The sequence below is a fragment of the Trachinotus anak genome, unplaced genomic scaffold, assembly GCF_046630095.1.
Source record: "Trachinotus anak isolate AG129_WGS33_773 ecotype Australia unplaced genomic scaffold, CSIRO_AGI_Tana_v1 ptg000016l, whole genome shotgun sequence".
In the NCBI taxonomy this organism is placed as follows: Eukaryota; Metazoa; Chordata; class Actinopteri; order Carangiformes; family Carangidae; genus Trachinotus; species Trachinotus anak.
In genome coordinates this window covers 18,336,114-18,362,412 of record NW_027273867.1, presented here as the reverse complement: position 1 = coordinate 18,362,412, position 26,299 = coordinate 18,336,114, and the positions used below count along the sequence as shown (strand labels likewise).

Here is a 26,299-nt window from a genome sequence, read left to right as displayed (position 1 = left end):
TCATAAAAAGATTTGTACATTATAAAATGATACTGCTAATACAGGCTGTGTCACTGCCCTCATGTGGGCTGTTCAGGCCCTTCACTTTAAAACCCTTTACCTAAAGTCTGACCCGCCCAAATAACACACGGAAATCTACGCTGGTGTTTGTGTGAACCTTCCAAGGAAGTAAGGCTGATGTAACTGAACAATTCATTGTGTTTTTATTTGAACAGTTGTCTGTCTTTCTCGCTTAAATTCATATTTGATCCTTGTTTTGTTCTTTTTCATTTTTCATCTGTCCTATTTTTATTTATGCCTCATTTAATTGCTCTGTAAAAAGAAAACTGAAGAGAAGAGCCAGAAGAAGGCACCAAAGATGATGTCTAAAATTTACAAGGATACCTTTGATGACAAGCGTTTCACAGTCTTTGTCCTTTCAAATTCAGTCTAGTATTCGAAAACACGTTTTAAATTATTACTTAGTCTACAATATCTCCAGAAATGGCAAATAATACAGGGATAGCTCAGAGTTAAAAGTGCACAAAACAATAGTATGGTCAAGAGCGTGAAAACCTGCAGACTGACTCATGGCCCCCCGGAGCACATGTTTGGCTGTCCTGGACCTACAGTAACATGGGAGGGGAAGGGAAGTGTGACAGCTGCTGAGTCTTCACTGAGATCCCTTGTTAGGACACACTGACGCTGACTGAATTCACCACAACGCCCACTCTGCATGCTGTCAGACTGGTTCAGCAAAAAACACTGTGCCACTTGCTTTGAATAATTGTGTGTGTGTGTGTGTGTGTGTGTGTGTGTGCTTGTATTTTGGGGATCACAGTGCTCTCAAAGACAAAAAAGATTAAGACAAATGAGACCCCCCCCTATTTTGTTTTAGCGCCGTGATTTAAGTTTTAGGTTTAGATGAGAAAATGATAAAGTTGAAATGAGGCTGTGGGGTTAAGCTGAGGCTAATTTAGGCTGTGCTCTTTAATTTAGAGTTAATTTTAGGAATTTTGTGTTGAAGCACGGGTAAATCAGTTAGGTGATGAACAGCTAAAGCATTCAAAAATGTAACAAAAATGTGTTTGCAAGTGGTCTTGCCCTCAGGTATGTTTCTATGCTGGAATGTCTTCGTCATGAGGCATGTGGAGGCAAGAGGGAGCCTCTGCAACATGGGAGTGTTATTCACAGAGTTGACCTGCTGTCAGACATCAACCATGCACCGTTCGCCACATTTTCATCATCATTTTAAAGCTGCTGGTTGGTTTTTAACAGGAACATATTCCTTATTTGCCCATTTAAACTGTCACTGGTAATATTCCTTTTGGGACCTAATTTAACCTGTATAAATTATATTATTATATTAAATTCTTACTTTTATCAGTGTTTGATGGTGCATATAATACTATGAATTTAAGGAGGTCAAACACAGAAACTTATGCTTCAAGCTCTCTCTCCACACCCTCCCTTGCCTCATTTTGGGGATACACAGCATCACGCCAACAATCCTTGGCATGTTGGAGTCTGTATAAATAGGGCACCCATTGTGCCACGCAGCGAGGGGAGTCACACAGGGACCCGGTGTCTTATTATAAGTCCATATTGTGAGCATTAGCTCTGCAGTGTCTCGGAGCGAGGGGAAAACGGCAGGACCTGATCCTCCCCGCTCGTCAAGTTTGGACAGGTAACCGTGAACCACCTGTGGTCCACGCCCTCCGCCTTGCGCTGCTGTGGAGCAGGAAGTGACTGTCAACACCGCTGCTGTCGGTGTAATGCGAGTGGAAATGCGTCGGTGTATTTGAGAGATAAAAGAACTGCTTTTCACTCTTCTGTTTTTGAGGTTTTTAATTTCTTTTTTTTTTTTTTTTTGAAGATCCACCTTTTGTGAAGATGCGGCTCTGTGAGACCTTCACGCTCCTGGGACTTTTGACTATCCTCGAGTCATCAGGTGAGAAAATAAATGTTCAGTCTCGGCAAGAAACATATGTTAATGTATTGTTTGGTGCAGCTTTGGTTTCCTTTTCTCCTTGCTTTATTTATTTATTTTTAGTTACTAGTTTAAAATTTCATAGAAGTCGAAACGTCCAGATATTGAATTGTGGCTTCATTTCAAGTTCGTGCCAAATGGGTCAGACTGTGATAAGTGCCGCACGGTGAGATACCACTTGCCTACACGAAAGCGAATGCAGAGATGCACTCCTGGGAAGCACTCTGGACAAAGTGAGCTGTGTTTAAAGTGCAATGTCAATAAGTCAGAAGATAGCAGAGGACATTAAGGCAGCATTAAAGCGGTGATGAAAGACTGGAACACATTTTCAGAGTCTGTCTGAGCAGAATAACTCTGAGCCCTGACTTCTAGACCTCCATTTTCAAAAGGTTTATGAGGCATTTATGGAGCTTCCTGGAGGCATGAATCCATCATAGCTTCATTAATGATTGACCAGCAATCTGCTGCTGAGCTGTGGATCTGGCGGGCGTTTTATCAATTTCTTTTTTTTTTTTTTTTGCTAGATTTAAACTCTGGTGCTTTCTCACAACTCAATTCATTTTTGGGACAAAAGTCATCAGCAGCTGAATCTATTCTCTCTTCATATAGTTTGTGGAAATTATTACTTTTATTATTACAAATTTGACTCTTTGAACCCTGTGACATCCTCAACACACCCACTGTTTATCACAGGAAATCCTTTAGACCACATTATATGTAATATCTGGAAGATTGTTCTGCTTAGGTCTTGCAAGTTCAGGTTTTGAGTTCCTAGTTTGTGTGTGCAGCCTCTCACACGTTTTTAAAAACATCAGTGTTTTCAGTCACGGCTGCAAGAAAACTGCAGTGACATCATGATTTATGCAGATGTTTTGAGATTGCCCAAATTTCAGACTTTGGGATTTTTAAGTTATACATTTTATTTAAATACTAGACTGTGTATATGAGGTGATCCATAAATTATACTGGGCTGTAGAGCTTTTGATGATCCACACAGCCATAATAGTGGGAAGGCAGGTTTTGTTTAGGGCCTCCAGGGGAAAGTATCACTCAGAATAGAAGATTATATGACCTTTTTGAAATACATGAATCTTAATAATTATGCTGTGTTGCAGTGAAATACAGTACATTATAGAGGACATTATGTAGATCATGCTGGAGGTAAATACAATTATAAGAAGTACATGACACTGGAAGACTCTGTGGAAAATAAATATTTGTGTATGGAGTTATGTAGGTTTCCTGTGTATATATGTTTGCAGTAGTATGTGCATGTGTGGACATGTCTTTTTTATTTTTTTTTATTTTTTTAAATATTTCTCATTTTGCATTGTTAACATGTATGACTCTTTCCTATGATTTGGTCATAATCAAATTCTCTACCAATATTAGTAGAATATATATCATAAAAAAATTACATTATTATTTATTAAGGTTATTCCCAATACTATTCCATTACAAACGGAATGAATGTCTGAAACAAACGTATAACATACACAGTTTACCTTGACAGGGACCCCTACAGTTTGTTTTGTTTTGGTGAAGATAGATACTGAACTGGACATTTCATGGTTTAAACAGTAACTGGTGGACAAACTTTTCCAGGGTTTCTAAATGACCTCAAACCTCATACTTTTCAATCGATATATACTCCGATACTGATATACATCTATCTGCAATAAGTTGTAATTGGCTGATTTTTCAGTCCAGCTCTACATAGTATGAAAGTATTGAAAGACAAATGACCGTGTTTTTAGCCACTCAAGCTACTCTGAAACCACAGCTGGGACCAAAACATGGACAAATATGAGAACAATGCTGCAGTGTACTGTGGGTTTACGTTTGCTGATGTATAAAACTACAGAGGAAATAGTCGTAATAGAGATTGTAAAAGGATAAGGCTGCATATGAACAAGTTGTTCCGTAGGAGAAATTTGCATTCGCCACAGGAGAGTCTGTTATCAGCAGGTACTCATGAGTTTTAAAACTAGCTCACTTTCAGTTCCTGCCCTTATTCTGCGCTTATATGACTCACTACAATGAGAATCCAGTTTGCTTTGGTCTGCCATGACAGTAGCCTACATGGGGATAGGTGTGCCTGGAGCCACTGTGTTTGCTCAAGTGTCAACAGAAAGCTGTTTGCGTGTGTGTGTTTGGTCCCTTTTGTGACCTAAATATTGATGAGGTGTTGAACTAATACCTTAAATTGTTACAGCAATGCTCTGCTCAGTGTGAACAAGCTGTTCACTTATCGCATTACTTTCTTCTCTGTGATATTTTAAGAGCTGCAACTAATAATTATTTTCACTATCAATTATTTTGTCAATAATTTGTTAAATTAATTTTTTTTGCCATTTTTTAATCACAGTCTGACGATTTGAAGTGTCAGACTGTAGACCAAATTTCTCCTGTCCATTGGCCCAAAGCCCAAAGATATGTAGTTTACAATCATATTAGACAACGAAGAGCTGCCGGTCCTCATATTTTAAGAACCTGAAACAACAGAATATGTGGCATCTTTGCTTGAACAAATCTAGTCTGCAACCATGTTAACAGCTCTATATACTGTAGGCACAGCATTGCTTTGAGCTAAATGCTACCATCCTAACATGCTGACGCTAAGGTATAGTGTTTATCTTATAGCTGGTGTGTTTACGTACCTACATCCAGCTGTACAAAGTACATCCTCGGGAACCATGAATGTCTTTACAAAAGTTCATGACAGTGACAATGACAAAACCTCTAATATTGTGGAGATACTGTATTTCACTCTGGACCTACTGACTGACGGACCAAGACTGCCATCCCCGGGGCCATGCTGCTAGTGTGGCTAAAATTCCTTTGATGACTTTAAAACAATTCATTGATTATCATAAATAGTTGCTAATGAAATTTTCTGTAGATCAATTAATCAGCTAATCATTTCAGGTCTAGTTTTGTCGATTATACAGTCAACATGAATCACATTTTTATGAGGATGAGCACTGAGTTTGTAAGAGTGTGTGTTTGTGCAAAAGTCCAAATATGAGAATCTGTCTTAGCATGCACTCAATCAGCTGTTGCAGCATTGTTAACATGTTTTAATTTTCTCCCCAACCTCATCAGAAATCACATCTTTACATTACTGATCACAGTTTACAACAACTCCCTCTGCTCCGTTTCCTCAGAGTGCCTACAGACGGTGGTCCGAGCAGACAAAGGCTCAGTGGTGACAGTGTCTACCGAGCTGCCTGTGGATCAATGTGCTGTGTGTACAGTCACTGGGGTTAATGACACACAGACTTCCTGCCACTCCTCTATCACGTTGATACCCGAAGAGGATGTCAAGCTGCTGTTCAACTGCTCCCAGCCAATTGAACAATCTTACGCTGTCACAATAGATCGGACTATTGGTGAGTTTGCAGGAGGTCTGATGATCCTTCTGAGTGTCTGTGTATTTAAATGTACTCAGGAGAAAAACAATACTTTACAGTGCAGTGCTTAACGTTCAACAGCACCTGCTCCTTCTTCGGTTCAAGTGCTGCAAACAGGTCCTCGTTATAAGATTTAAAGGAATTGTTTTGTTTAGGGAACCAATGTGAACCAATGTGCACAAACCCGAAACCAACATACTTAAAATGAAATGGTTACTCTTCTTGAATGGTTGTGATTACAGTCATGATCTAGTTCTCCTCTGAAAGGCACCTCTTTGTAATTTATTTAAAAACTCAAGCGTTATTAAGACTAAGTTTGTGATACTGACCCAGATTTACAAAGATAACACTTGTTATATAATAAGCAGCTGTTGACACATTGATAAGGGGATCTTAAAATAGTTACAGAGAGAAATGAGGCTTTAGTGGAACCAGCCAGATGCCATAACAAATAACAAATGCCTATTCTTGCTCATAATAAGGCCACTTTCATGTGTGCATTTAACATCTCTTATGATACACAAACATAATTCGATAATTTAGGTTTAATTGTTTAGTTTTTTCAAATTGGCTGTCAGTAAATAATTATCATTTTTCTCATTATAGTTGCTTGGGGTCAATTATTCAAATGGATGGAAGTGAATTTGTGACATGTACTTGCAGTAGCAGGTTTGATCCTTTTACTATCAAAGAGTCAACCTCTGTGGTAGCTACCTCAGGATGATAATAATCCAAAAACCCCACCTGCTAGTCAAACTTCAGTCCATGCTGCCTTGGATAAGAGCAAGGTTGTTGGGGTGCTCCACTTCATTTAATTTCTAATGACTTCAAGTTGAATCTTTTTAATTTACAACAAAACATAATTAATTGACTAATTAATAGACTTATTAAACCAATCTGTTCCTCTTTTCTTGTCTTGTCTTGATCTTTAATTGTAATACAGAGTGTACGAAGGATGCCTGCAGCCCTACAACAGCAGAAACTCAACCCTCCCTCCTCACAGAGTTCACCAGAACCTTCACCTGGGAGCTGAAAGCACCTGAGAAGACTGTCGTGAGTCTGAACATCCTTGGGCAAGGACTGATGGAGACATCCCAACCATGCCCTAATGGATATCAGTACTCAGTGGTCACATCCAAAACAAGCAGCAAGGGTCGGACTCAGTACTGTCGAGATGGCTCTGTGACTCATTTAGACCTGCCCAATGACGCTGTTGTGTCTCTGCAAGTTAAACCAAAGGCTCAGGTGGAGTCTGTGTTGTTCCAGGCCTCCGCTGGACCATTAAGTAAGAAGAAATTACTGACTACAGAGCCTTTTTCTTTTTTTTTTTTTTTTTTGTTGGAGCTGCAGCAGCTGTTCTTAAGTTCAAACTTTTTCTCTATATGTCACTAAATTTTGTGCACCACGTACACTAGCTCTTACATAGAGATGAGTTACTATAGATATTTACACCATTTACATGTTAGCTGGCTATTGAAGGGTGAAATAAATGACCTGATGATATATATTACACACACACACACACACACACACACTTGCTTTCTTGCCAAAAGGTAGCTTTTTACTAAGTTAGCTCAGTAAAAGATAGGAAATGTAGGGAAACAGCTGTACCGACTATCAAGATCCACTTTACGGTACCTCTAAAGTTCACTAATTATCAATCCATCCTCAAAGTTAGATTAGACATTAATTAGTGAGTAAAATCCTGGTAGATGGATTTTGATAACTCCGGAAAGTTTGGCAAGCTGTATCCTCATATTTCCAATCTTTGTGCTGCTAGGTTCATCGGTTTTCCGGCAGCTTCATGTTTAACATACGGACATGAAAGTGACATGTTCTTCTAATTTAACTCTCTACATGTTGAGCTCTCTCTTTGAGTTTTAAGGGCACCACCCAATATAATAACTTACTTTGAAACTATCAAGTAATGAAGACGTTGGAAGGACTTTACTCAGTGATGGATTTATGAAAAGCTTGTGCAACTCAGTCCCAGCATCTGCCTCACTCTGCTTTTTACCCCATTTAGAGGGCCGAGCGATGGTTATAACTGTCGATTCCGACACAACTGTGGTTTTCAGCCGGGATCCTGAGGGACCAGAGTGTGAAGTGTGCACCACTGACGGCTCCACTCCTAACTGTAGCCCAACAGAAAAGATACTGAACAATGCTGAGAAGCACTCGCTGGAGTTCAGTTGCCTAAAACCTCAGGAAATGTACAGTGTAAAGGTGAAGAAGAAGATAGGTAAGAGCTGTGGAGACCACATGACACAATTTGCATCACTTACCATCAGAATTTGTGACGCTTTTACTTCTGTATTTATTTCTGTATCTGTCATTTTTTGATGTATAAATCATTATTCATCTTACACTCATGCTGGAAGTCTAGGCTCTTTCCCTTTCTATGGTACTCAAAAAAAAAAACAAACTCCTGTCAACCATGTAAAATTCATTTTACATCATCATATATCATTTTCTTTACTCAGAATGCACCAAGAGCTCCTGCACTCCTGCAGCAGGAGAAGCCGATCCCAACCCCTTGAAGGATTTCAAAAGATCCCTAACATGGGATATTAGTGTCCCAGAGAGGACTGTATTAACTTTGGAGTTCCCTGGTGATGGACTGAAGGAGATTTCTGGAACAGAAAACTGCAAAGATGGCTATCAGTACTCAGTGAGTACAACTAAAAGTAACGGAAACATCAAAACAAACAGCTACTGCAAAGGCGGCACAGTGTCTCATCTGGATCTGCTTGGAATGACGACTGTGACTGTTGAAGTGCCTCAAGAAGGAGAACTGGATCAGACGCCATTCAGTGTCAAAGCAACACCAAGAGGCAAGGGCTTGTTCCAGCACTTTGTTTAGACAAGAAAGGAAGAGACTTAGCTATTAGCAGGTTAACATATCATTTTATCAAACAAAACTTTTCTTGCATAACACATCAAAGATATTCCTAACAACTGAAGATGTATGCTTCATTAATTATGCCCAGCAGTATAATTTTTCGTAGCAGTGTAAACCTCTTCCCACAGGCACTGTTGGTCAGCGTAGGGTTTAATTTAATTACTTGCCTAGTTTTAGTGCCTTTATTAGTTTTAATTTGTTTATTTTCAGGGATAACGACCTGTAAATGAGCTAGAATTAGCATAAAAAGCTAACTTTAATTTATTGTCCCTGGCCAAATGTTCGACAACGTATAAATAAAATAAAATTATATATCTTAAAAAAGTCAAGTAAAGAACATAATTACTATGCACAACATAGTCTGGAGGATATTTTAGGGGGTACAGCAGTTTCCAAAATTAGAGTCTAGTCTACAGCCATGTTACTGTACTGTATTGAGCTAAATGATAACTTCAGCATGAAACACAGTCTCAGTGACGGAGATAACATGCTGATGTTTTTACCACATATCTTTTATGTGGGAGGGAAGATGTGATGGGAAAGATGCCCATATTTAGGACTTTCGAGTGTTTACATGATTGGACAAGTCAAGATGGCAGCTGTTAGTCTTCTTGTGCTACCATTTCTCACCTATTATTGTGAATTCCGGTTTTCCCAACACAAAGAACAACACATAGAAAGGCACAAACATTGGCTTAATCTCTTTGAAAGACGTCAACTAGCAAGCAAATAGTTTCTATAAGTATCTATACAGCAGTGTAATTTGAACAAAGAATAATAATATTGAGTGATGGTTGTTTTACTGCAGAGCTGAATGTGTGAGTTTTAAAAATACCAAGCAATGTACCAATATATCTGATAAGGTTACCTTAAACAACATGCTGTGGTGGACCTCTAATATTTTTCAGAGCCAAGTCAGACACATTGATAAATTTTTTTTCTTTAAAAATTTACTTTCCTAGTTGTTTTATGACTTGGATGGTGATGTGATTGTCTTTACAACTGGGGCAACTGGTAATTACGATAACTGCTATATGATGTGAACGCAGCCTTAGCAGGCTTAATTTTTATAGTGTCCAACATGTTTAAAATATATGTGTGATCAGTTTGTTATTGTACCACTTTTTAGGTAGCAGAATGATGTCTGTGACCCCTGACCCCAACACCATCATTTTCATCAGCAGAGAGAGTGAAGAGCCAGACTGCAGTGTGTGCGTGAACAAGGCGCCAAAACAGATATGCGAACCAAAAAGGCTAAAAATCACTGGTCCCGGCAACACCTCAGTAGAGTTTACCTGTCCTCGACCTCAGGATATTTTCCGTGTGGAGATCAACAGAGAATTTGGTATGAATATCTAAACATAGCATTTTGATATTTAGTCTGCAGTAAATGATCTTCTCATAACTGTGCACAAATTGGTTCAGATTGGTTCTTTTAAACTTCGTTTTTATGCTTTAACATTGCATTTATTTGAATCTTTGTCAACACAAAACTCTTTGAAAACCAACTCTTCATCTTCTCTTATATGTTCTTCTGACTGTAAACTCCAGACTGCACAGAGATCTCCTGCTCTGGTGACATTGTTCAGGCCGAGTCCTCACTGTTCCCAGACTTCAACCGGACCTACACCTGGGACCCGAAAGTTACCTCCCGTCAGGCTTTTCAACTGGACTTCCCAGAAATGGGAATGCGACAGATTCCCAATGAGGAGACCTGTCCAGATGAGCACACGTACACTGTTGTTATCTATCTGCGCACTGGGCCAGCAACCATTGGTACCTTTTGCAAAGGAGGAACTGTGACCACAATCCTAGCACGATACAGAGGCCGTGTGTCTCTGCAGGTGCCGGGGGATGCAAAGTTTAACCCTGTCGCCTTCAAACTAAATGTTGGGCCTGAGACCAGCAGTAAGTTAGTTTTTTTTTAATTGAACTGTACTGAGTTCTACAGAGAGGTGGTTATGTTATGAACCCTATCCACATTGATAGTCATAGGCTTAATGAAACACTTGTAGAATATGCAACAGCATCAAAATAGATTCTCAACTGGGCACAAAGACCATCACTTCTCATATAAATTATAAATAACATTCACAACAAATTCATATTTTTTCATTCTGAATACATACACTTTTGGTTTAGTCCATATGTTATTAACACGCTGTTCTTTACTCTCAGCAAACATGGTTTCGCTTAACAAATTTAGATTTTGTTTTTCATTCTTAAAGAATAAATGATCAAAACTGTAATTTTGAATACATTTTCAATCATCATCTGATATAACGAGAGACTTGACTGAACAGTTTTGTCTTCAGGTATTGCTGTATAGGATGAAAAATTACTGTTAGGTACCTATAATTGCATTTAAAAGCTTATCTAAAGAGATACAGATGTGTCCCTGTGCATGTTTCTAACCACAATGCTCTCCTCTTGTTTGTGTCCAGTGGTGGCCATAGTGAAAGTCAATCTACCACGAGGTGCATCAGACACAGACATCATCACACCCAACTATCCCAGAGATTTCCCTGATGACCAGAAGATGCAGTGGAACTTCACGGTGCCCGGCATGCATAACTACACAATGCATTTTCGTGGTCACACAGCCCCAGAGTGCCTCAGCAGTGAAGTGGAAGTGGAGTACCAGAAAGAGGGCAAGAAGGTGACCAAACTGACTCTGACAGATCCTCAGCCAGAGCATCAGCAGGGCAACTTCAACATGGTGCTCAAGAATTGTAAAACCAACAGGACGCTACAAGGACTCACCTTGAACTACACAGTTTCTGTAATGAGGAGTGGTCATCCAGGTACAGTGTCTAAAACTACCTTTACTCATGCACTGTAGATCCACATATACATGAAGCAGATCAGAAATCAGATTTCTTTCCTAACCCCCAACTTTATTTTGGACCCCTGGCTTGCTTCTTGTTTCAGTTTTATCAGACTTTGAATGGAATTATTTTAAATACGAGGATGCGTTACTCGTTGCTACTTTCTTTGTCTGTAGTCTTTTGTCATGCACAGACAAATCTGGGTTCTCCAGGAGAAAGGTATCTGGGGAAACCAGATTTCTTGTTATAATAAAAGCACAAGTCAGGATGAATACTCAGATTATCTCCATGTTGTATTTCTTTTCAGTGCTGTGTACGGTAGATCTAAGCAAACACCGAGGAGTGTCCCTGCAGATAGAGAAAGTGGGTTCTGATCCATATTGTGAGATGAGCATTAACTCCAAGGTTGAACAGAAGATAAATGTGGCTGCGGGCACAAAGGCCAGCCTCTCCTTCCTCGACTGTCCAAATGAAGATGTGCGCCTGACCGCCAGTAAAGTCGTTGGTAAGATGATTATTTAGCTGTATATTCACGAATAGCTAAAAACAGCTTTTCTTTGTTTTCTTAAGCTAAGCTAAACTAAGTTAAGCGACTTCTGGCTGCAGCTACATATTTACCATACAGACATGAAAGTGGCATTGATCTTTTCATCTAACTCTTAGCAAGAAAATGAATTAGTGTATTTAAAAAATGTTGAAGTCTTTCTTTCTATGTGTTGCTTGGGCTTTTCCTTTATCTTAGAAAATTAATATTCTCAATCTCTCCTGTGCCTTTTCATATCAGGTTGCCAAAATGTGGCGTCTTGCTCTGCGACTCCCCTCACTGTGCCCAAACTGGATTCCTGTCTACCGATGCCCCTCCACAGCTTCACCTGGCACCTCAAGATCCCTCAGGACGGCACGGTGGACCTGGCTTCACCCTCAGGGAGACTCCGACAGTCCATACCTGGCCACGAATGTAATCAGTCTGTCTCTTTGCGCGTGACAGAGGAGGACGGGTTCTCTGTTGGAGATTTCTGCACTAAGGGAACCATCCAGAAAGTTCAGGTGCACGCCAACGTCTCCATCACCGCTACAGCCCACAACTTCACCAAGACCAGGGGACCTTTTCTCAACGTCAGCTTTAGTCAGGAGATCCCAGGTAAAACAGGAATATACTGTATATTGTGGGGTTGCAGCTAATCATTATTTTACTTTTCAATTAATATGGAGAGTATTTTCTTGATTAATCTGTTAATTTTTTCTTGTAGGAAAATATTGAAAAATGGCTGTTACAATTTCCCAGAGCCTAAAGTGGCCACTTCATATGAACCGTTTAGTCCGTCCAACAATCCTAAACTTTAAGATATCAATACAGAAGTCTTTTGATATGAATATGATTTTGCATAAGGCTCCCTCATCATATGTTCAGCAACAGGTGTGTCCTTTTAAAGATTCTGGTGGCTCCACTAGATAGCACCTCTCATACACAGTGTACAATTCATCTCTATATATGTGGTAATTATGGATACAACAATATCACCTATAACTGCAAAAAATATGTATATTATTATATATGAATATATAATATTAATTGATTAGGCAATATATATAAAGTTAATCTGCAACACTTTTAATGTTCCACTATATGTTTAAGCCCTTTTCAAAGCAGTAATGGAACTGGTTTCATCCTCTAAAATGTGAATATTTGCTGGTTTAGTCCTCTATGATATAAAATTCAATAACTTTTGGTTTGGGACTCTTGGTTGGACAAAACGAGCACTCTGAGGAGTCAAGGAAATTGTAATGGATGTTATTCACTTTTTTCTGACATTTTATAAACCAAATGGTTAATTGGATTATTGAACAAATAATCAGCAGATTAATCAATGATGAAAATAAAATTGCCATGTTGTAATATGCTATTATTGTGCTCTGTAATTATGGCCTAGTGAAACATTGGCTTTATATTAAAGTTCCACACAGGGGCACTGTTGTACCATGGATGCTAGAGACACCTTTTAATTTTAAACACCAGCAGAGATAAACACGTAGATACAGTACTGAGTCTCAGCATTATTTCCGTCCCTCTTCAGAGACCATTATTTACAGAGTCAGCCCTGGGTCGTTGTCTCCAACCCTGCTGGCCACCCCCAACTGGCCTCAGGGTATGAAGCCTTTCTCCACCGTGTCCTGGATTGTCACTGTGCCGAGCCAGTACCAGGCACACGTGCAGTTTGCAAACATCAGCCAGCCCAAATGCCTCGAGCGGCACACAGCCATCACAGTGAAGATGCTGGGGTATGAGGAGGAACTCATGAGCCGCCGGGAGGACGAGCAGGCGGAGGACAAGTTGGTGGTCCCACATAGTTTCTATCTCAACATGTCCAACTGCATACCAGAGGAGGGACACTTCGGTGCAGTGACCAAAATCATTCTGCAGAAGAGGACCAGTAAGCGAGCACTTGTCTCTGCCTTTCATGTGCACAAAAATCCTTACTCTAAAAACTAAAGTAAACCAATAAATTCTCCCATGTTTTCTTTTTACCTCTATAGATCTGTTAGCCATCATCCTCGGGATAGCAGGAGCTCTTTTGCTTATGCTGATAGTGTTGGCTGTAGTATGCATCATCACAAAGTAAGTGCAACTGTAGCAAAACTCTCCAAACATCTGGGCCTTTAATTATGAAACTATAAAAACAGATCCTTCACGTTTACTTCTATTTGTCAACTTAAAAATTATGCAAAATGCAAGTTAACAAAATTCTTGTAACTTCAAATGCTCATTGGTTTGATGAATAATTTTTTTTTTTTTATGATGAAATTGTATGATCAGAGGTGTGAACAACAAGAATCAAGTTTGACCTCACACAGCCTGAAAATTATTTTATATATATAATTTCAGGAGTTAAACTAATTGTTTTAATTTGTTTCATCAAGTAATCAGTGAAACAGGAAAAAAATAAAATACTTTTTGCTTTTTACACCATCTGATTGGAGGTTTCAGGTAAAATATAAAACGTAATATTTCCTTGTACGCTTATTGTTATTATTATTATCTAACTATGACTGTTATTTAACAGTTTTATTTATTGATGCATTCAGTTATATTTTTGACTTGTTGACTGGTTTTGAGGCTCCATACAGCAAAAATTAAAAGAGCCAGTGAAATATAACTTTAGGAGTAAAGTACATTTTCTTATTAAGTTTTTACTGATCAGACGTTAAAGTAAAGGTGTCAGATGATTTATTGATATATTCAGTTATAATATAATATTATAATATTTTACAACATTTTGTCAGTTTTGGGGCTCCATACTTATGTAAAGTAAAGTGATAGTTATTTGTATATATTCTGTAAAACTGGCCTGTAACTGGCAGCTTTTGTTGACTCTTATCGTTTCCACTCTGTGTTCGTCTTTTTAAACAGGAAAAAGAAAAAAGAAAGCACGAGCCATGAGTCCTCCATCTACATTGGAAAAGGCAGTTTCTTCCGCCCAGGTGACAGGCACTTCACCAAAAGCCGCCCTGACAACAACTCCCACGTCTACGCCTCCATAGATGAAACGATGGTGTACGGACATCTGCTGGATGACTCCAGCTACGCCGACAGCATGCAAGACCACTTCACAGGGTTGCAGGTGGATTCTTATAAGACATTTACAGGCCCCACTGACGGACAGCTGCCTGTTATCAAAGAACCAGATCCAGAGCCCGAGATGGACCAGTACAAGACGTTCCTGGACCCCTCTGAGACTTTCCTCCCATCCCGTCCGCGCACTCCCATCGACCGGCAGGACAGTCTCGGCTTCCAGGACCGCAGGATGGTGGACAATGAACTGTACACGTTCAAGAGCACGGGGGACATAAACACAATCCGGCTCTCTGGAGCTGACATGGAGCCACAGCCTCCGATAACAGAGGACTCCTTGTAGTGTGTTAGGACTGTAGCTGCAAGATGAACTGCTGCTACTCTACTCTCATTACAGCACCCAGTATCCCTGGTCTGTACTGATGTGAATGATGTGCCTCGATCGCAGTCAGTGATCAGTGACTCAGCGATTAACTGTTAATGTGGTGTTTGTCATTTTTGTCAGAACTCAGTCATTTTTTAAGTTTCAAGAGCAGAAGCAGTGATCCTCCTCTTTAAAGGAGTAGGTCGGCATTTTGGGAGTTACGTTTTTGCTGTCTTGCGGAGAGTTAGAAGAGAAGATCAATTCCGATTTCTTAACTATATAGTAAATACGAAGGTACTGCCAGCAGCTGGTTAGCTTAGCTCAGCAGAATGGCTGGAAATGGGGAAGCAGCTAGGCCCGTTCTGTTTGAACACAATCACCCACTGGCACCTCTAAAGCTGATTAATTAACGCATTATATCTTGTTTGTTTGTAATCCATGTAGTGACTTCCTGTAGTCTGTACTACAAAAATGAGAATGACATTGATCTTCTTATCTGACTCTCAGTAAGAAAGCGAGAACACATATTTCCCAAGATGTCAAACTATTCCTTTAATGTTTGATATATTTAGTTTTATTCCATTTCTGACCATGTGACATGGATTCAGGAGCAGGGACTATGGAAAGTAATGTGCAAGTACCTCTGGTGTTTGTTTTTTAAAGTGTTTTTTATATTGTTTAATAGTCTTTTTTAAGAGATGTGTTTTTTCTTTATTTGTAAATACAGTTTAGTTTTCCTTTGCAATAAATTCTAGGTAAATGGCTTGGTGGGGAAACAGTTTCCTTCTTGAGGTAACGGCTGCCATCACACACTAAAGCAGTGACATGTCATTTTCCCTCTTAAGCTGAAACACTGACTTTTTTGGTGAAAGCTATTTCAACCACAAGAACTCCAGCCATGAAAAACAGAGTGAAGGAGGGTGTGGAAGAACAGACTGCAGAGCAGTAGCCAGTGTTTACCATGGAGAAGTGTGTTTCACTGGAAACAATGAATGCAGATGCCAAGTTTACATAGTTGCATCACATTTGTTGCAGCTGCAAGCACCACAGTCTACGTTTCTGCTTTTATCTTTCAGTTTTGAGCCTTTTGACTTTTGGGAGAAACATTTTGGGTGCTGCACCATATTTTTTGTCCACTGTGAAGTGTGACAGCAGGGGACAAGGGAAGGAAAGGTGAAGTACCTGACTATATTTAGATGGTACTTATTTTGTTCAGTTTTCAGGCACAGTAGGGTCGCACAGGCTTTCAAAATCACCCTGCTGTGCCTGGAAATTGAACAATTTCACTCTGCTTTGCCTCTGTTGACCTGTATCTGAAAATTTTGCATTTTGCATCCAGTAATTCTCAAGTACTTGGCATTTCTTACACTATCTATTTAGACTGAATAACACCAAAAACATCTATCAGGAGTTGCAATTTATACACAATCAAGGTTACAATTTGACACATGCCAGCAGAAACTGTGACCCTGCTGTGCCTTGAAATTGAAGAAAAATATGTGGCAACCAGTGGAGACCCTAGGAAGTTTCTAGTTGTGGCATGTGCAGTACATTAATTCACGTATTGCATCCCAAGTTGTTGTTTTTGCAGTTTACATCACATTTTTTTGTATAGCTTGTCCAAATGAAATACAGCATATTAATTAGTGAGTTTCAGAGAAGCTGGTCCACAGAAATTATTACTATTGCACAGAGACAGGATCACTGTTTTCAATGTTCTTGCCAAGAAAGAACAGAAACTGAAGAAACTTAACTGGCTGCTGGCTATAGCTTCATATTTACTATATAATTATGAAAGTGGTATTGGGCTTCTCATGTAACACAAGAAAGCAAATAACTGTATTTTCCAAAACATCAAACTTTTTGTATTTTATTGATGGTCATTTTCAGGTTACATAATGCTAGATATTATAGGAGAATACAAAACTAGCAAACTGAAATAATCTCTTAAAATAATTCTGATTGAAAATGATGAAAATGTTGTTCTTTTTTTTTTTAATGCAGTTTCACTTTTATTATTCTGGCTCCATGTGAGTCTTGTCAGTAAAATACAGTAGTTAGTTGAGAAAGGATGCCTGAGTTTAAACCAGTGGTTCTAGACCAGTGAGTCATGGAGCTGTTTTAATACTGAGGTGTGGATGTGTGGAAAGTTTGTGAAAGGTGCCAGCACCTACACATTTTATTGTAGGAACACTGGTATTTTGAATTATGAACATCAAATAGCCAAATATATTTTGATATTATTGGCAAATTATAATTTTGTGTAGTTTTTACAAAAATCTATACTCTGACTGCAGAAGTCACTGATGCCTTAGGGAAGAGATGATGTCCCACAATCTCTCGCTTATTCTCGACAGGACTTTCATCGTGACCACAAGGAATGCTGAAAATTACATATCACCAGATCCCTTTTGTGGAAAAATATCACCTTCACATATCACTGTATCATGCAGCTGACTGTGAATCCTAGATCTGAATTTGGTCCCAATGCAAAACCAGCTGAGAACCACTGGTTTAAAAACTCCTTTTAGAATAGCAGGCAAAGTGGAATTTCAGCAAGAGTACACAGACAAAGCAGCTATAACCATGCACAGAGTCCATGATGGGATAAATGTGATCAAACAATGTTGAACTGGCAGACAGAGGCCTTCTCATCACGACAGTTCTCGTCAGACCACTTCCCACGGGAGGCCCCAGACAGGATGGCACAGTTCTGGGACTGGCCACCGTCTGGCTGAGGGGACCGGGAATTGGACGTGTCCCAGTTTTTGTATCTGATGCTGACGCCGGTTTGGTCCGTCCAGGTGCCCTCAGTCACCATGTCGTTGATGCCCAGCCAGACCTGCTCATCCGGGCCCAGTCTCTGGCGGATGTAGTCTCTGAGCTGGTCATTCTCATCGCTGGATGTGGGCGTACCGAGGACACCACCCAGGGCGTTACAGTCTTCACTGGCAGTGTGATAGCGCTTCTTCACAGGTTCAGCTAAGAAACACTTGCCATTGACCTTTATGCCTTTCAAACAGACTGAAGAGGAAAATAAAAGGGAGAAGTTGTTGAGTGTCATCTTTAATTTTGAGATAATACAGGTATCCTGTTATCTCTGAGAACTGCCCTTTGATCATATGATTAACAGTAGCCCTGTGGTATTTTGGAGAGAGGAAATTAAGAACAAGACTCTCGAAGATAATAAGCAACATGATGAAAAAAAGCTGTTTTTCATCAGCACTGAAGATTTTTGGATTTGCATGAATGACTGGATATCATTTTGTGTTCTGAACAAGAGATCAGACAAAGGTTTGCCATGTGTTTTCCACATTAAAACCTGCGGGTTCAAAGACTGCATATGTATCCCATCTGTCTTTATTTTTTAAGAGAAGCAGAACTCTAGGAGACTAGAGGAGACTATTGGCTACAACTTCACCACATCTTTGGTGCCCTGAACAATATAGCTCATGTGACGATATCATCACATGCTCTTAGCTGCCCCTTTAAATGTTCACATTTTAATGTCTGCAGACAGAAGTGAGACTCAGAAGTCTTGTTTGTCTTCATTTTCAGTGTGATACTAATGGCCACTTACCCTCCTCCACATGTGATTATAACCTAGGTTCAGCTTCTGACACACATGTCTAAGGCTACAGATTTTTCATCTTCCCCAAGAACACATCAGCAGGTAGATGTTTACTGATTCAGGAGCTTAAACCTGGATAATCTACAAGTCAAAATAAAGTAGTTACAAAATAAAGTAATACTTAGTACTTAACACTAAGTATTTAGTAGGCTATTACTTTAAATATTACTTTATCACTTGAAAATAAAAAAAAATAGTCATGTCATATCAAAAATACAGAGTGATGACGACATATAAAGCAAAACAGGACAACAAAGCCTGGACTTCGTCATCGTCCATCAGTAGTACAACGTCTTGGGCTCCTCCTTCTTGTTTACTGTCAGCAACTAACTATCAGCATAACAGCGTGTTTGCAGCATGTGATGTATTATAAGAAGTTGCAGGTTTTTAAAAATGACGGTTGTGTAACAATGCTGCGGAAAACGAACTTGACCAATGAGCAACGTTCAGCGCTCAGAGCCTCACCCAGAAAGTTCATCACAGGTAATAAGTGTCTGGTGATTTCATGAAAACAATGTTACTTGAAACCAAGCACCATGAGAGCACTTAATAAACTAAACCAAAGCCCTTAAGACTATATTTTGGCGCAGGGCCCTTCTACAACAGGGCCTCAAGATAAGGTCTTAGTGCAAGATTCACCTTGGCTGACATTGTGCCTTAGTACTGCATATTTCCATTAATAAAAGCATGTGAAATTACACGTTATGCACAGCTAATTAACATGCAGTTGTCCACTTTGCCTGATTAGTACTTGGTTAACTGGAAAGTCAACATCACTGGTCCTGGTTTCGAGGCATATTTGGATAATAGAGTTCTATCAGAGGAATTATGTATATTCTTTTGGTTATTTAAACCAGACCCACCTCTTCAAACTCACCTGTCTGCAGGGCTTGTTGTTCCTTCAGGAGGTTCAGCTCCTGGACAATGTCGTTGATCTGTTTCTGCAGATCCTCGATGGCAGCATCCTTGGTCGTATCTGAGTCCAACAGCACCAGGGACAGAAGAACATTCAAATCAGGTGGCATAAAATTTTGTGTGAATTTGTGCATGAAAAAACAAGAGTATTTGAATTGAGTTTTATTCCACAGAGTTTTAAGCACAAGATTATGTGGAAAACACCATATATAAGGAAAAACAAGAAAATTCGAGAATCTCAAACAACTTATACTTATACTGCATTCACACGGTCTAAATAATCTGTTATTCTTCATACAGGCTGTGAAGTACCAGATGTTTTCCATCTACCTTTTTTCACTGGCTTCTTCCTTGATGGAGTCTGCTGAAGCGAGCAGTTCACCAGCAGTAGTACTCCCAGCAAGACGCACACTCCTTTGGACTCCATGGTTAGACCTGTTGAATGAGGCTGCTCCAACGTGGACGCTTGCAATTTATCGCTCTCTCTCTCTCTCTCTCTCTCTCTCTCTCTCCCTATTTCTCACACCCTCCCTCTCATCGCTCAGAACAGGGAAAAATACTGAAGTCCAACACTGCCATTTGCAGGAATAACAATCAAACCTCAGGATGGTGTGTGTGTGTGTGTGTGTGTGTGTGTCTCATCTGGCTCCAGACACTTCATGTGGAGGAGCAGTGCTAACCAGATCCAGGTCTGGAGAGCAGGTGGAGACTGGCGGACAAAGCGAGACAGTGTGTAGCAGTTATGACATAACCCTGTGCGGCTTTCATCAAAGTGTACGAAAAAGGAATAAACAAACACTGATTCATCTGTTGCATAAAAGCCTAAATACCTTGGTTACAGTTTATTTCTTGGCTCTAAAGACTTCTTAAGACCTGGAATGGAACAAGATTTTCTTTCCAAAAAGCTGGCCAAGAGGTGTTTTGGGAGCTCTTAGGTATAGCCTCATTTGGAAAAGTGTTAGTATTTCCAGGTGTTTTTGGCAGCAGTGAAGCACTGAAATCAAAAACTCATTAGTCATCACCTGTGAAGTCTCTTATCATTTTATAAATCATTCTCTGCAGTCATTTTTTTCATTCCAAACTCTGCAATGCGAGCTGTGGCTGTAAGTGGGAGTTTGTTTTGGACCTGTCTGCTCAGCCTGTGGTAGCGATCCGGTCACATCTGGTCTTTCTGTAAGATTTCCACTGTACACAATCCTCAACTGACACGTGGCAAAGACAAAAGGACGCAGAGAGGCTTTTGTAACAGTACAGCACTGATTTCACATCTCATTACTTGTTTCTTTGCCAAAAAAATCATGAACTCAAGTTTGGTGAGTGTGGAACAAAAACACAAAGATACTTAAAAGTTTACTTAAGTGCAAAATATATTGTTCAGTGACACAATTTTGTGGACACACTTTTGATGAATATAGTCCGTCAGCCATGCTTGGTGATTGTTAAAACATTAACAGCACACAACAGCTTATCTAAATGTCAGAAAATACAAAGACAAGCAGACTGTATAAATTTAAAGTCAGCACATTCAGTTACACAAGTATCTTAAATAGCAATGAAAAAGTAAATCTGTACAGGAGTTTTACTCCACATTGTTTGCATCTATTACCATAATCATTTAAATCATTTTTTATCAAAAATGGCAAAACATTCTCTGGTTCCAGCTTCTCAAATGTAAATGTTGCTTCTAATAATACTATCCTCAAAATTTTATTTTTCATCATTATCTGATTTTATAAGCCAAATGATAAATCAGACCTTTGATTATTAATAAACGGGATCTTGATATCTTGTATGTATCTGATTTAAATGCCAATCAACCTCCGATAAAGACAAATCCCTCGCTGCTATCTCTATCAGTGTGAATGCAAACATGACTTTGGTTCAAATCAGACGTTATACATACCTGTTTGGTTAAAACATTAACACCATACAACAGCTTATCTAAATGTGAGAAAATACAAAGACAAGCAGACTGTACAAATTAAAAGTTTTATTAGAAAAGTACATGTACATTCATACTGTAGATACAGTAGTTGATCTTAACCAAGGAAACCAACTTTCTGTTTCTTCTTTCCCAAACTCTCCTCCTGCTTCAGCAGCTTCATGAGCGGAGCATGAAGAGCTTTCCCGACACGTTTACCTGCCTGGAGACAATAAGATACTTTAGTACTGTTCTACTACACCACCTTAATCATACATAAACATATTCAAAATTTTTATTTAAATTTAAAATGTAAAAGTCAGCACCTTCTACTGTCAGTTTAAACTTTAAACTAAACCTTCTCTATTTTCATGCATTTTATATAACACATTCAAAGAATTATCAATGCAAACATGTTGAAACTTTACAGGGAGAGTGTTTTTATGGACCATGATTATTACTGTACATTATTTGGCATACCAATAGATGGGCAAAGGGCAGCTAAAGGAACAGTTCGACATTTGGAAAATACACTTATTTGCTTTCTTACTAAGAGTGAGATGAGAAGATTGACACCACTGTCATGTATGTACAGTAGGTATGAGGATATGCTAAAGTGCAAAAATAGTACATTCAAAACAAACATCTGATATTCCTGGGTCTTTTAAAACTCCATGCACCATAGAAATACACCAGCAGAGTCATCCAGCTGACACAATAACCTGGATAGTGGCTCAAGGTCAACTCTCGCTGCTTTTATGCCACAGTTAGATAAAAATAGAGTAAAATCATGCTAATGTATCAGCTGTGATGAGAGGGGGCCAGATGGTCGAGAAGGAGAGCTGGACTCACCTCTGTCATTTCAAAGATGCTCTCTGGATCCAGGCTGCCTCCGCCCACCTTCCTCGTGCAGGTGACCGTGCCCTTGTGTGTGACAGCGATGATCAGGCTCGCCACAGAGCAGGCCTTCTCCTGCAGAGTTGCGTCCACCACATGTCTGTGGCCCACCTGCAGAAAAACAGCGTGTATATATTTCACTGTTTGTGTGACAATGGGTTTTAGGAATTCTTTACCTGCGAGTATCAGCGGGTGATCTTACCTTGCACAAGGTGACTATACAGGGGACATTTTCTACATTAAGTCTCATACAGTCATATGGGTCATCTGACAGCTCGATTTCCTTTCCTCCCTCTTCATCTGCTGATATATGCACTCTGGGAATTCTGTTGGTGAGAGAATCAGATGACTGTGTGTAACATTTTTCAGTCTATATGAACAAGTAGCTCATTAAACCAAACTATTAAAAGAAAAAAAAATGAGATCAAAAGATTAAAATCCAATTATAAAGACCCAAACAAATACCAAGTTGACAGTTTACTTACTTTGTGTTGAAGAGAGCTGCCTTGATAGCTATTGAGATGGCATCATAGAGGTTTCCATCACACTGCAGGAGCTGTGATAACAAATCAGTGTGAGCTGTGACCTTAGTGAAGACAAGGAAACTGAGTACTCATCTCAAATAAGGTGCTCTTCTGTCAAATGTGCTGCTTTGTTTTATTCCTCAACTGAAACACAGGAGAAACACTGTTTCTCACACAGTATTTCACATGCAAAGATGAGTTATCATATTGTATCATACAAATACGAATAGATCAGAGGTACAAACAACAAATAAAGTGGAATTTAGAAAAAAAAAAAGTGAAAATAAAGTGAAACACCTTACTACGTATATACTAAGGCTGTCAAAGTTAACGCAATAATAATGAGTTAACGCAAATTCCTTTTAATGCCACAAATTTTTTTGACGTTTGATTTCCACACGCCTGTTCTGTGATTATGACCTTCGGCCCGCCCCTGTAGTTTGGGAAATCAGGAAGTGATGCAGCAGTAACGTTGTGGATGGCAAGCAGAAACGAACCTTCTCGAGCAGAAACGGATGAAGAAAAGGGTCTTTTGAATGGCAAGTTCAGCTTCAAAGCCTGCATGCAATACCTTTGAGGTTATTCTGGAGAATATCATGGACTGTATTTGTCATTATTTTGGATTGTTGCAATAATAATAAACATACATTTGCAAAAAGCAAGCATATTTGTCCACTCCCATGTTGATAAGAGTATTAAAAACTTGAAAAATATCCCATTAAGGTACATTAAGAACAGATAAAAAAAATGTGTGAGTTCATTAATTGTGAGTTAACTATGGACAATCATGCGATTAATCACGAGTAAAAATTTTGATCAATTGACAGCGCTAGTTTATACTATATATGTCTTTGCTTTTGTTAATCTGAGCTTGAAACATAACAGTCCATGGATACACGGATGATCGAATACGTTGTCTGACCACCCACCAGCACGTCTACATAGAGCACCCAGCAGTGTTCTCCAGCACTGATGCAGAGGCTCTTCAGGTCTACACTGTGTTTGTTGTTGAAGACTTTGTAGAGAGTGTTACTCAGCTCCATCCCCAGCTCCTCCCCTCCTCTGCCCTCAAACTCAGGGGTTGCATTAGCCGAACTAGCGATAAAAGGAGAAAACAAGACAGTAAATATGTGCAATAACGGAATATCTATCAGTCTGAAAGGTTTTAGTCGTTCTTGAGTTAGTGGGAGAGAGGTGAGGAAGAGTAAATAGGGAAAGAGTAAATAGGGAAAGCAGTGAGACTAACTGACCCTGAGACCCCTCTCCATGTGCAGGTATGTCAACTCCCAGGGAACAGGCAATACAACACTACCTCCTAGTGGCAGGGAATTCATTAAAACATAACTAAGAACTGTTCACCTACTATTGAACTAAGAATTAAAATTTGAATTTTTACAATGTGAATCTTAATTTTTGTGACTTTTAAGACACTGTTGGTACATGGTTTAAATGTCTACAGCATATGATTAGGACAGCTTGTTTTCACTTCCAAGTGTGTTTTCGACAACAAGAAAAACTACATTTCTATGAAACTTGATTATTGTGATACTGGTGTACTCTGCTGTAAATCTACTCTGACTGGAGTCTCCACATCCCCATGCCCCTATCATAAAGCTATTACAGTTGGGGAATATGAATTGCTTTTTGTGCACAAAACTCACCAGTCAACGAAGAACTCCAAATAACCTTCATTTGGCACCATGGGCCTTGGTTTTCCTATTTCAGCCTTAATCCCAACTAGAACTACAGTGTGGCCCTGACAGAGAGAAAACAGAAAACAATTATAGAAAATTAATCGGCCAGTGAAAATACATTCAATAAACAATGCAGCAGTAATTATATAGAATCGGGTTTAACTAATAAGCAGTGGTATGTGCAGATGGAAAGATTTGGAGGAGGTTTTGTGTAAAATCCCCTGCAGAAATGATGCTGTGAATTTATCGTTACCAGTGAGACTTTTGCTGATCCGTCTGTGTTGGACACGACATCAGTCTCTACTTCCATGTGCCTGTAGTCTTCACAGCCTCTTCCATCCACTCTCAAATCATCCTGATGACAAGGATCAGCATGTCAACAACACAGGCACCGTTAGCAAAATGCTAACGCAGCTAGCCTTCCGGCGTCGTACAACACAAATCACTGCTGTAGCATTTATCGAAATGATTTAAATGACAGTTGTCGGAGGAAGCTGGAGTATGACTGTTAAAAACTTACCCGTATACCGTGTAAAATGTACACTTTTTCAGCCTCGCTCACTTTAACTGTTGCCATAATGATGTGACAACACTGGTGGCGTGTGAGCGGCGCTCTTGTCTACGTCATCAAAGGACGACGGGGGGGAAAAAACCCAATCACATGGCTCTACTGTGACTGTGCTCACCTGGATGTCCCGGAAGATTGAAGACCCCGCCCAACCGGTGCAGCAAGTCCCAAAAACAAAAAAAACAGTGAACGCTAAAAGTAGAAATATTTTTACAAACGTGAAGATGTGAAGAATAAAGCAACTTATACAAGACTATTTTTTAAATTCACTTTTATGTGCATTTAAAACACATTTTTATGTGATTGATTCGGCCTGAAAAAGACGAATCGAGATGGAAGTTTTCTCTGTTAATGCACCAGGTTTTCCATCTCTGTCACTCTTATTATCTGAATTCTGTATTTCGTAATGATGAGAAAATTTAAATATAATTATAATACATGCAAAATCTTATTACCAAATGGGCAAAGTGGGCAACTGCCCAGGAACCACAACAGTCCCAAGGCCTGATACCCTGGCCTTCAAAATGGACCGTGTCTCAAAATCTAGTATTAAGACGTCCAATATTTCAGCTCACTTGTTCTCATGTTGTGTTTTATGAAATCACTTAAAGTTTTTTCTTTGTGTAAAGTAATAATGTAACTCAGAAAACCTTGGGAAAGGTCATATTAAGAGTAAGGCTGCAACAGCAATTATTTTAGTCATCAGTACATGACGATTGTTTTCTTGTTTCTAATAATAAACTGGCTAAATTTATATATATACATTTATATATATTCTTATTGCTTCTTTTAGTCTGAACAGTGAACTACACTGAACAGTCAAAACCTCAAAACCATCCCCAGTCAAAATCCCAAAGCTATCATAGAAATTTGGAGAACTAGCAAATATTTACATTTGGGAAAGGAATTTTTGGCATTTTTGCTTAACAATGGCTGAAATGATTGATCGATTATCAAGACTGTTGATTTAAAATCAGCAGCTCGAAGATACTGTTTGATTTTTGGGTGCCTGAGTAAAAAAAAAGAAAGACTGCCATGTACAAAGGGGGTTAGGTGCCTGGTAACTAATCTTTTGCCCGAGGCCTGAGTAGGATGCAGCCAT

The 26,299-nt window shown here is 39.3% G+C and overlaps 3 protein-coding genes across 3 annotated transcripts; 1 reads left to right on the top strand and 2 right to left on the bottom strand.

The window, feature by feature from the left end:
* The first annotated feature begins 1,484 nt into the window (after positions 1 to 1,484).
* cdcp1b (CUB domain containing protein 1b) lies at positions 1,485 to 15,811 on the top strand. Its single transcript, XM_071500452.1, has 14 exons — positions 1,485 to 1,666; positions 1,856 to 1,930; positions 5,137 to 5,361; positions 6,326 to 6,667; positions 7,409 to 7,624; positions 7,866 to 8,216; positions 9,414 to 9,629; positions 9,836 to 10,192; positions 10,729 to 11,088; positions 11,420 to 11,617; positions 11,897 to 12,253; positions 13,188 to 13,544; positions 13,648 to 13,729; positions 14,522 to 15,811. Exons 2-14 carry the CDS (start codon positions 1,873 to 1,875, stop codon positions 15,024 to 15,026), a joined length of 3,624 nt encoding a protein of 1,207 aa, XP_071356553.1. The 5' UTR covers positions 1,485 to 1,666; positions 1,856 to 1,872; the 3' UTR covers positions 15,027 to 15,811.
* A 1,090-nt stretch (positions 15,812 to 16,901) lies between these two features.
* On the bottom strand, positions 16,902 to 20,225 carry clec3bb (C-type lectin domain family 3, member Bb). The gene is made up of 3 exons (XM_071500453.1): positions 19,924 to 20,225; positions 19,556 to 19,654; positions 16,902 to 18,071 (listed from the first exon to the last, which is right to left on the bottom strand). The coding sequence occupies exons 1-3, from the start codon at positions 20,018 to 20,020 to the stop codon at positions 17,665 to 17,667; spliced, it is 603 nt and encodes a 200-aa protein (XP_071356554.1). The 5' UTR covers positions 20,021 to 20,225; the 3' UTR covers positions 16,902 to 17,664.
* A 1,343-nt stretch (positions 20,226 to 21,568) lies between these two features.
* exosc7 (exosome component 7) lies at positions 21,569 to 25,280 on the bottom strand. The gene is made up of 8 exons (XM_071500889.1): positions 25,150 to 25,280; positions 24,883 to 24,984; positions 24,597 to 24,691; positions 23,865 to 24,030; positions 22,897 to 22,967; positions 22,614 to 22,737; positions 22,367 to 22,522; positions 21,569 to 21,737 (listed from the first exon to the last, which is right to left on the bottom strand). The coding sequence occupies exons 1-8, from the start codon at positions 25,204 to 25,206 to the stop codon at positions 21,633 to 21,635; spliced, it is 876 nt and encodes a 291-aa protein (XP_071356990.1). The 5' UTR covers positions 25,207 to 25,280; the 3' UTR covers positions 21,569 to 21,632.
* Positions 25,281 to 26,299: the final 1,019 nt, after the last annotated feature.

Excerpts from the sequence above, each read along its gene's own strand:
- exosc7 (XM_071500889.1), bottom strand. The coding sequence starts at position 25,206 with ATGGCAACAGTTAAAGTGAGCGAGGCTGAAAAAGTGTACATTTTACAC. Across the intron at positions 22,968-23,864 it reads TGCTCTATGTAGACGTGCTG|CTCCTGCAGTGTGATGGAAA; the intron begins GTGGGTGGTCAG and ends TTGTTATCACAG. Across the intron at positions 21,738-22,366 it reads GCATCTTTGAAATGACAGAG|GCAGGTAAACGTGTCGGGAA; the intron begins GTGAGTCCAGCT and ends TATTGTCTCCAG.
- cdcp1b (XM_071500452.1), top strand. The coding sequence starts at position 1,873 with ATGCGGCTCTGTGAGACCTTCACGCTCCTGGGACTTTTGACTATCCTC. Across the intron at positions 8,217-9,413 it reads TGTCAAAGCAACACCAAGAG|GTAGCAGAATGATGTCTGTG; the intron begins GCAAGGGCTTGT and ends ACCACTTTTTAG. Across the intron at positions 10,193-10,728 it reads TGTTGGGCCTGAGACCAGCA|TGGTGGCCATAGTGAAAGTC; the intron begins GTAAGTTAGTTT and ends GTTTGTGTCCAG.
- clec3bb (XM_071500453.1), bottom strand. The coding sequence starts at position 20,020 with ATGGAGTCCAAAGGAGTGTGCGTCTTGCTGGGAGTACTACTGCTGGTG. Across the intron at positions 19,655-19,923 it reads GAAGAAGCCAGTGAAAAAAG|ATACGACCAAGGATGCTGCC; the intron begins GTAGATGGAAAA and ends TGTTGGACTCAG. Across the intron at positions 18,072-19,555 it reads ACAACAAGCCCTGCAGACAG|TCTGTTTGAAAGGCATAAAG; the intron begins GTGAGTTTGAAG and ends TTTCCTCTTCAG.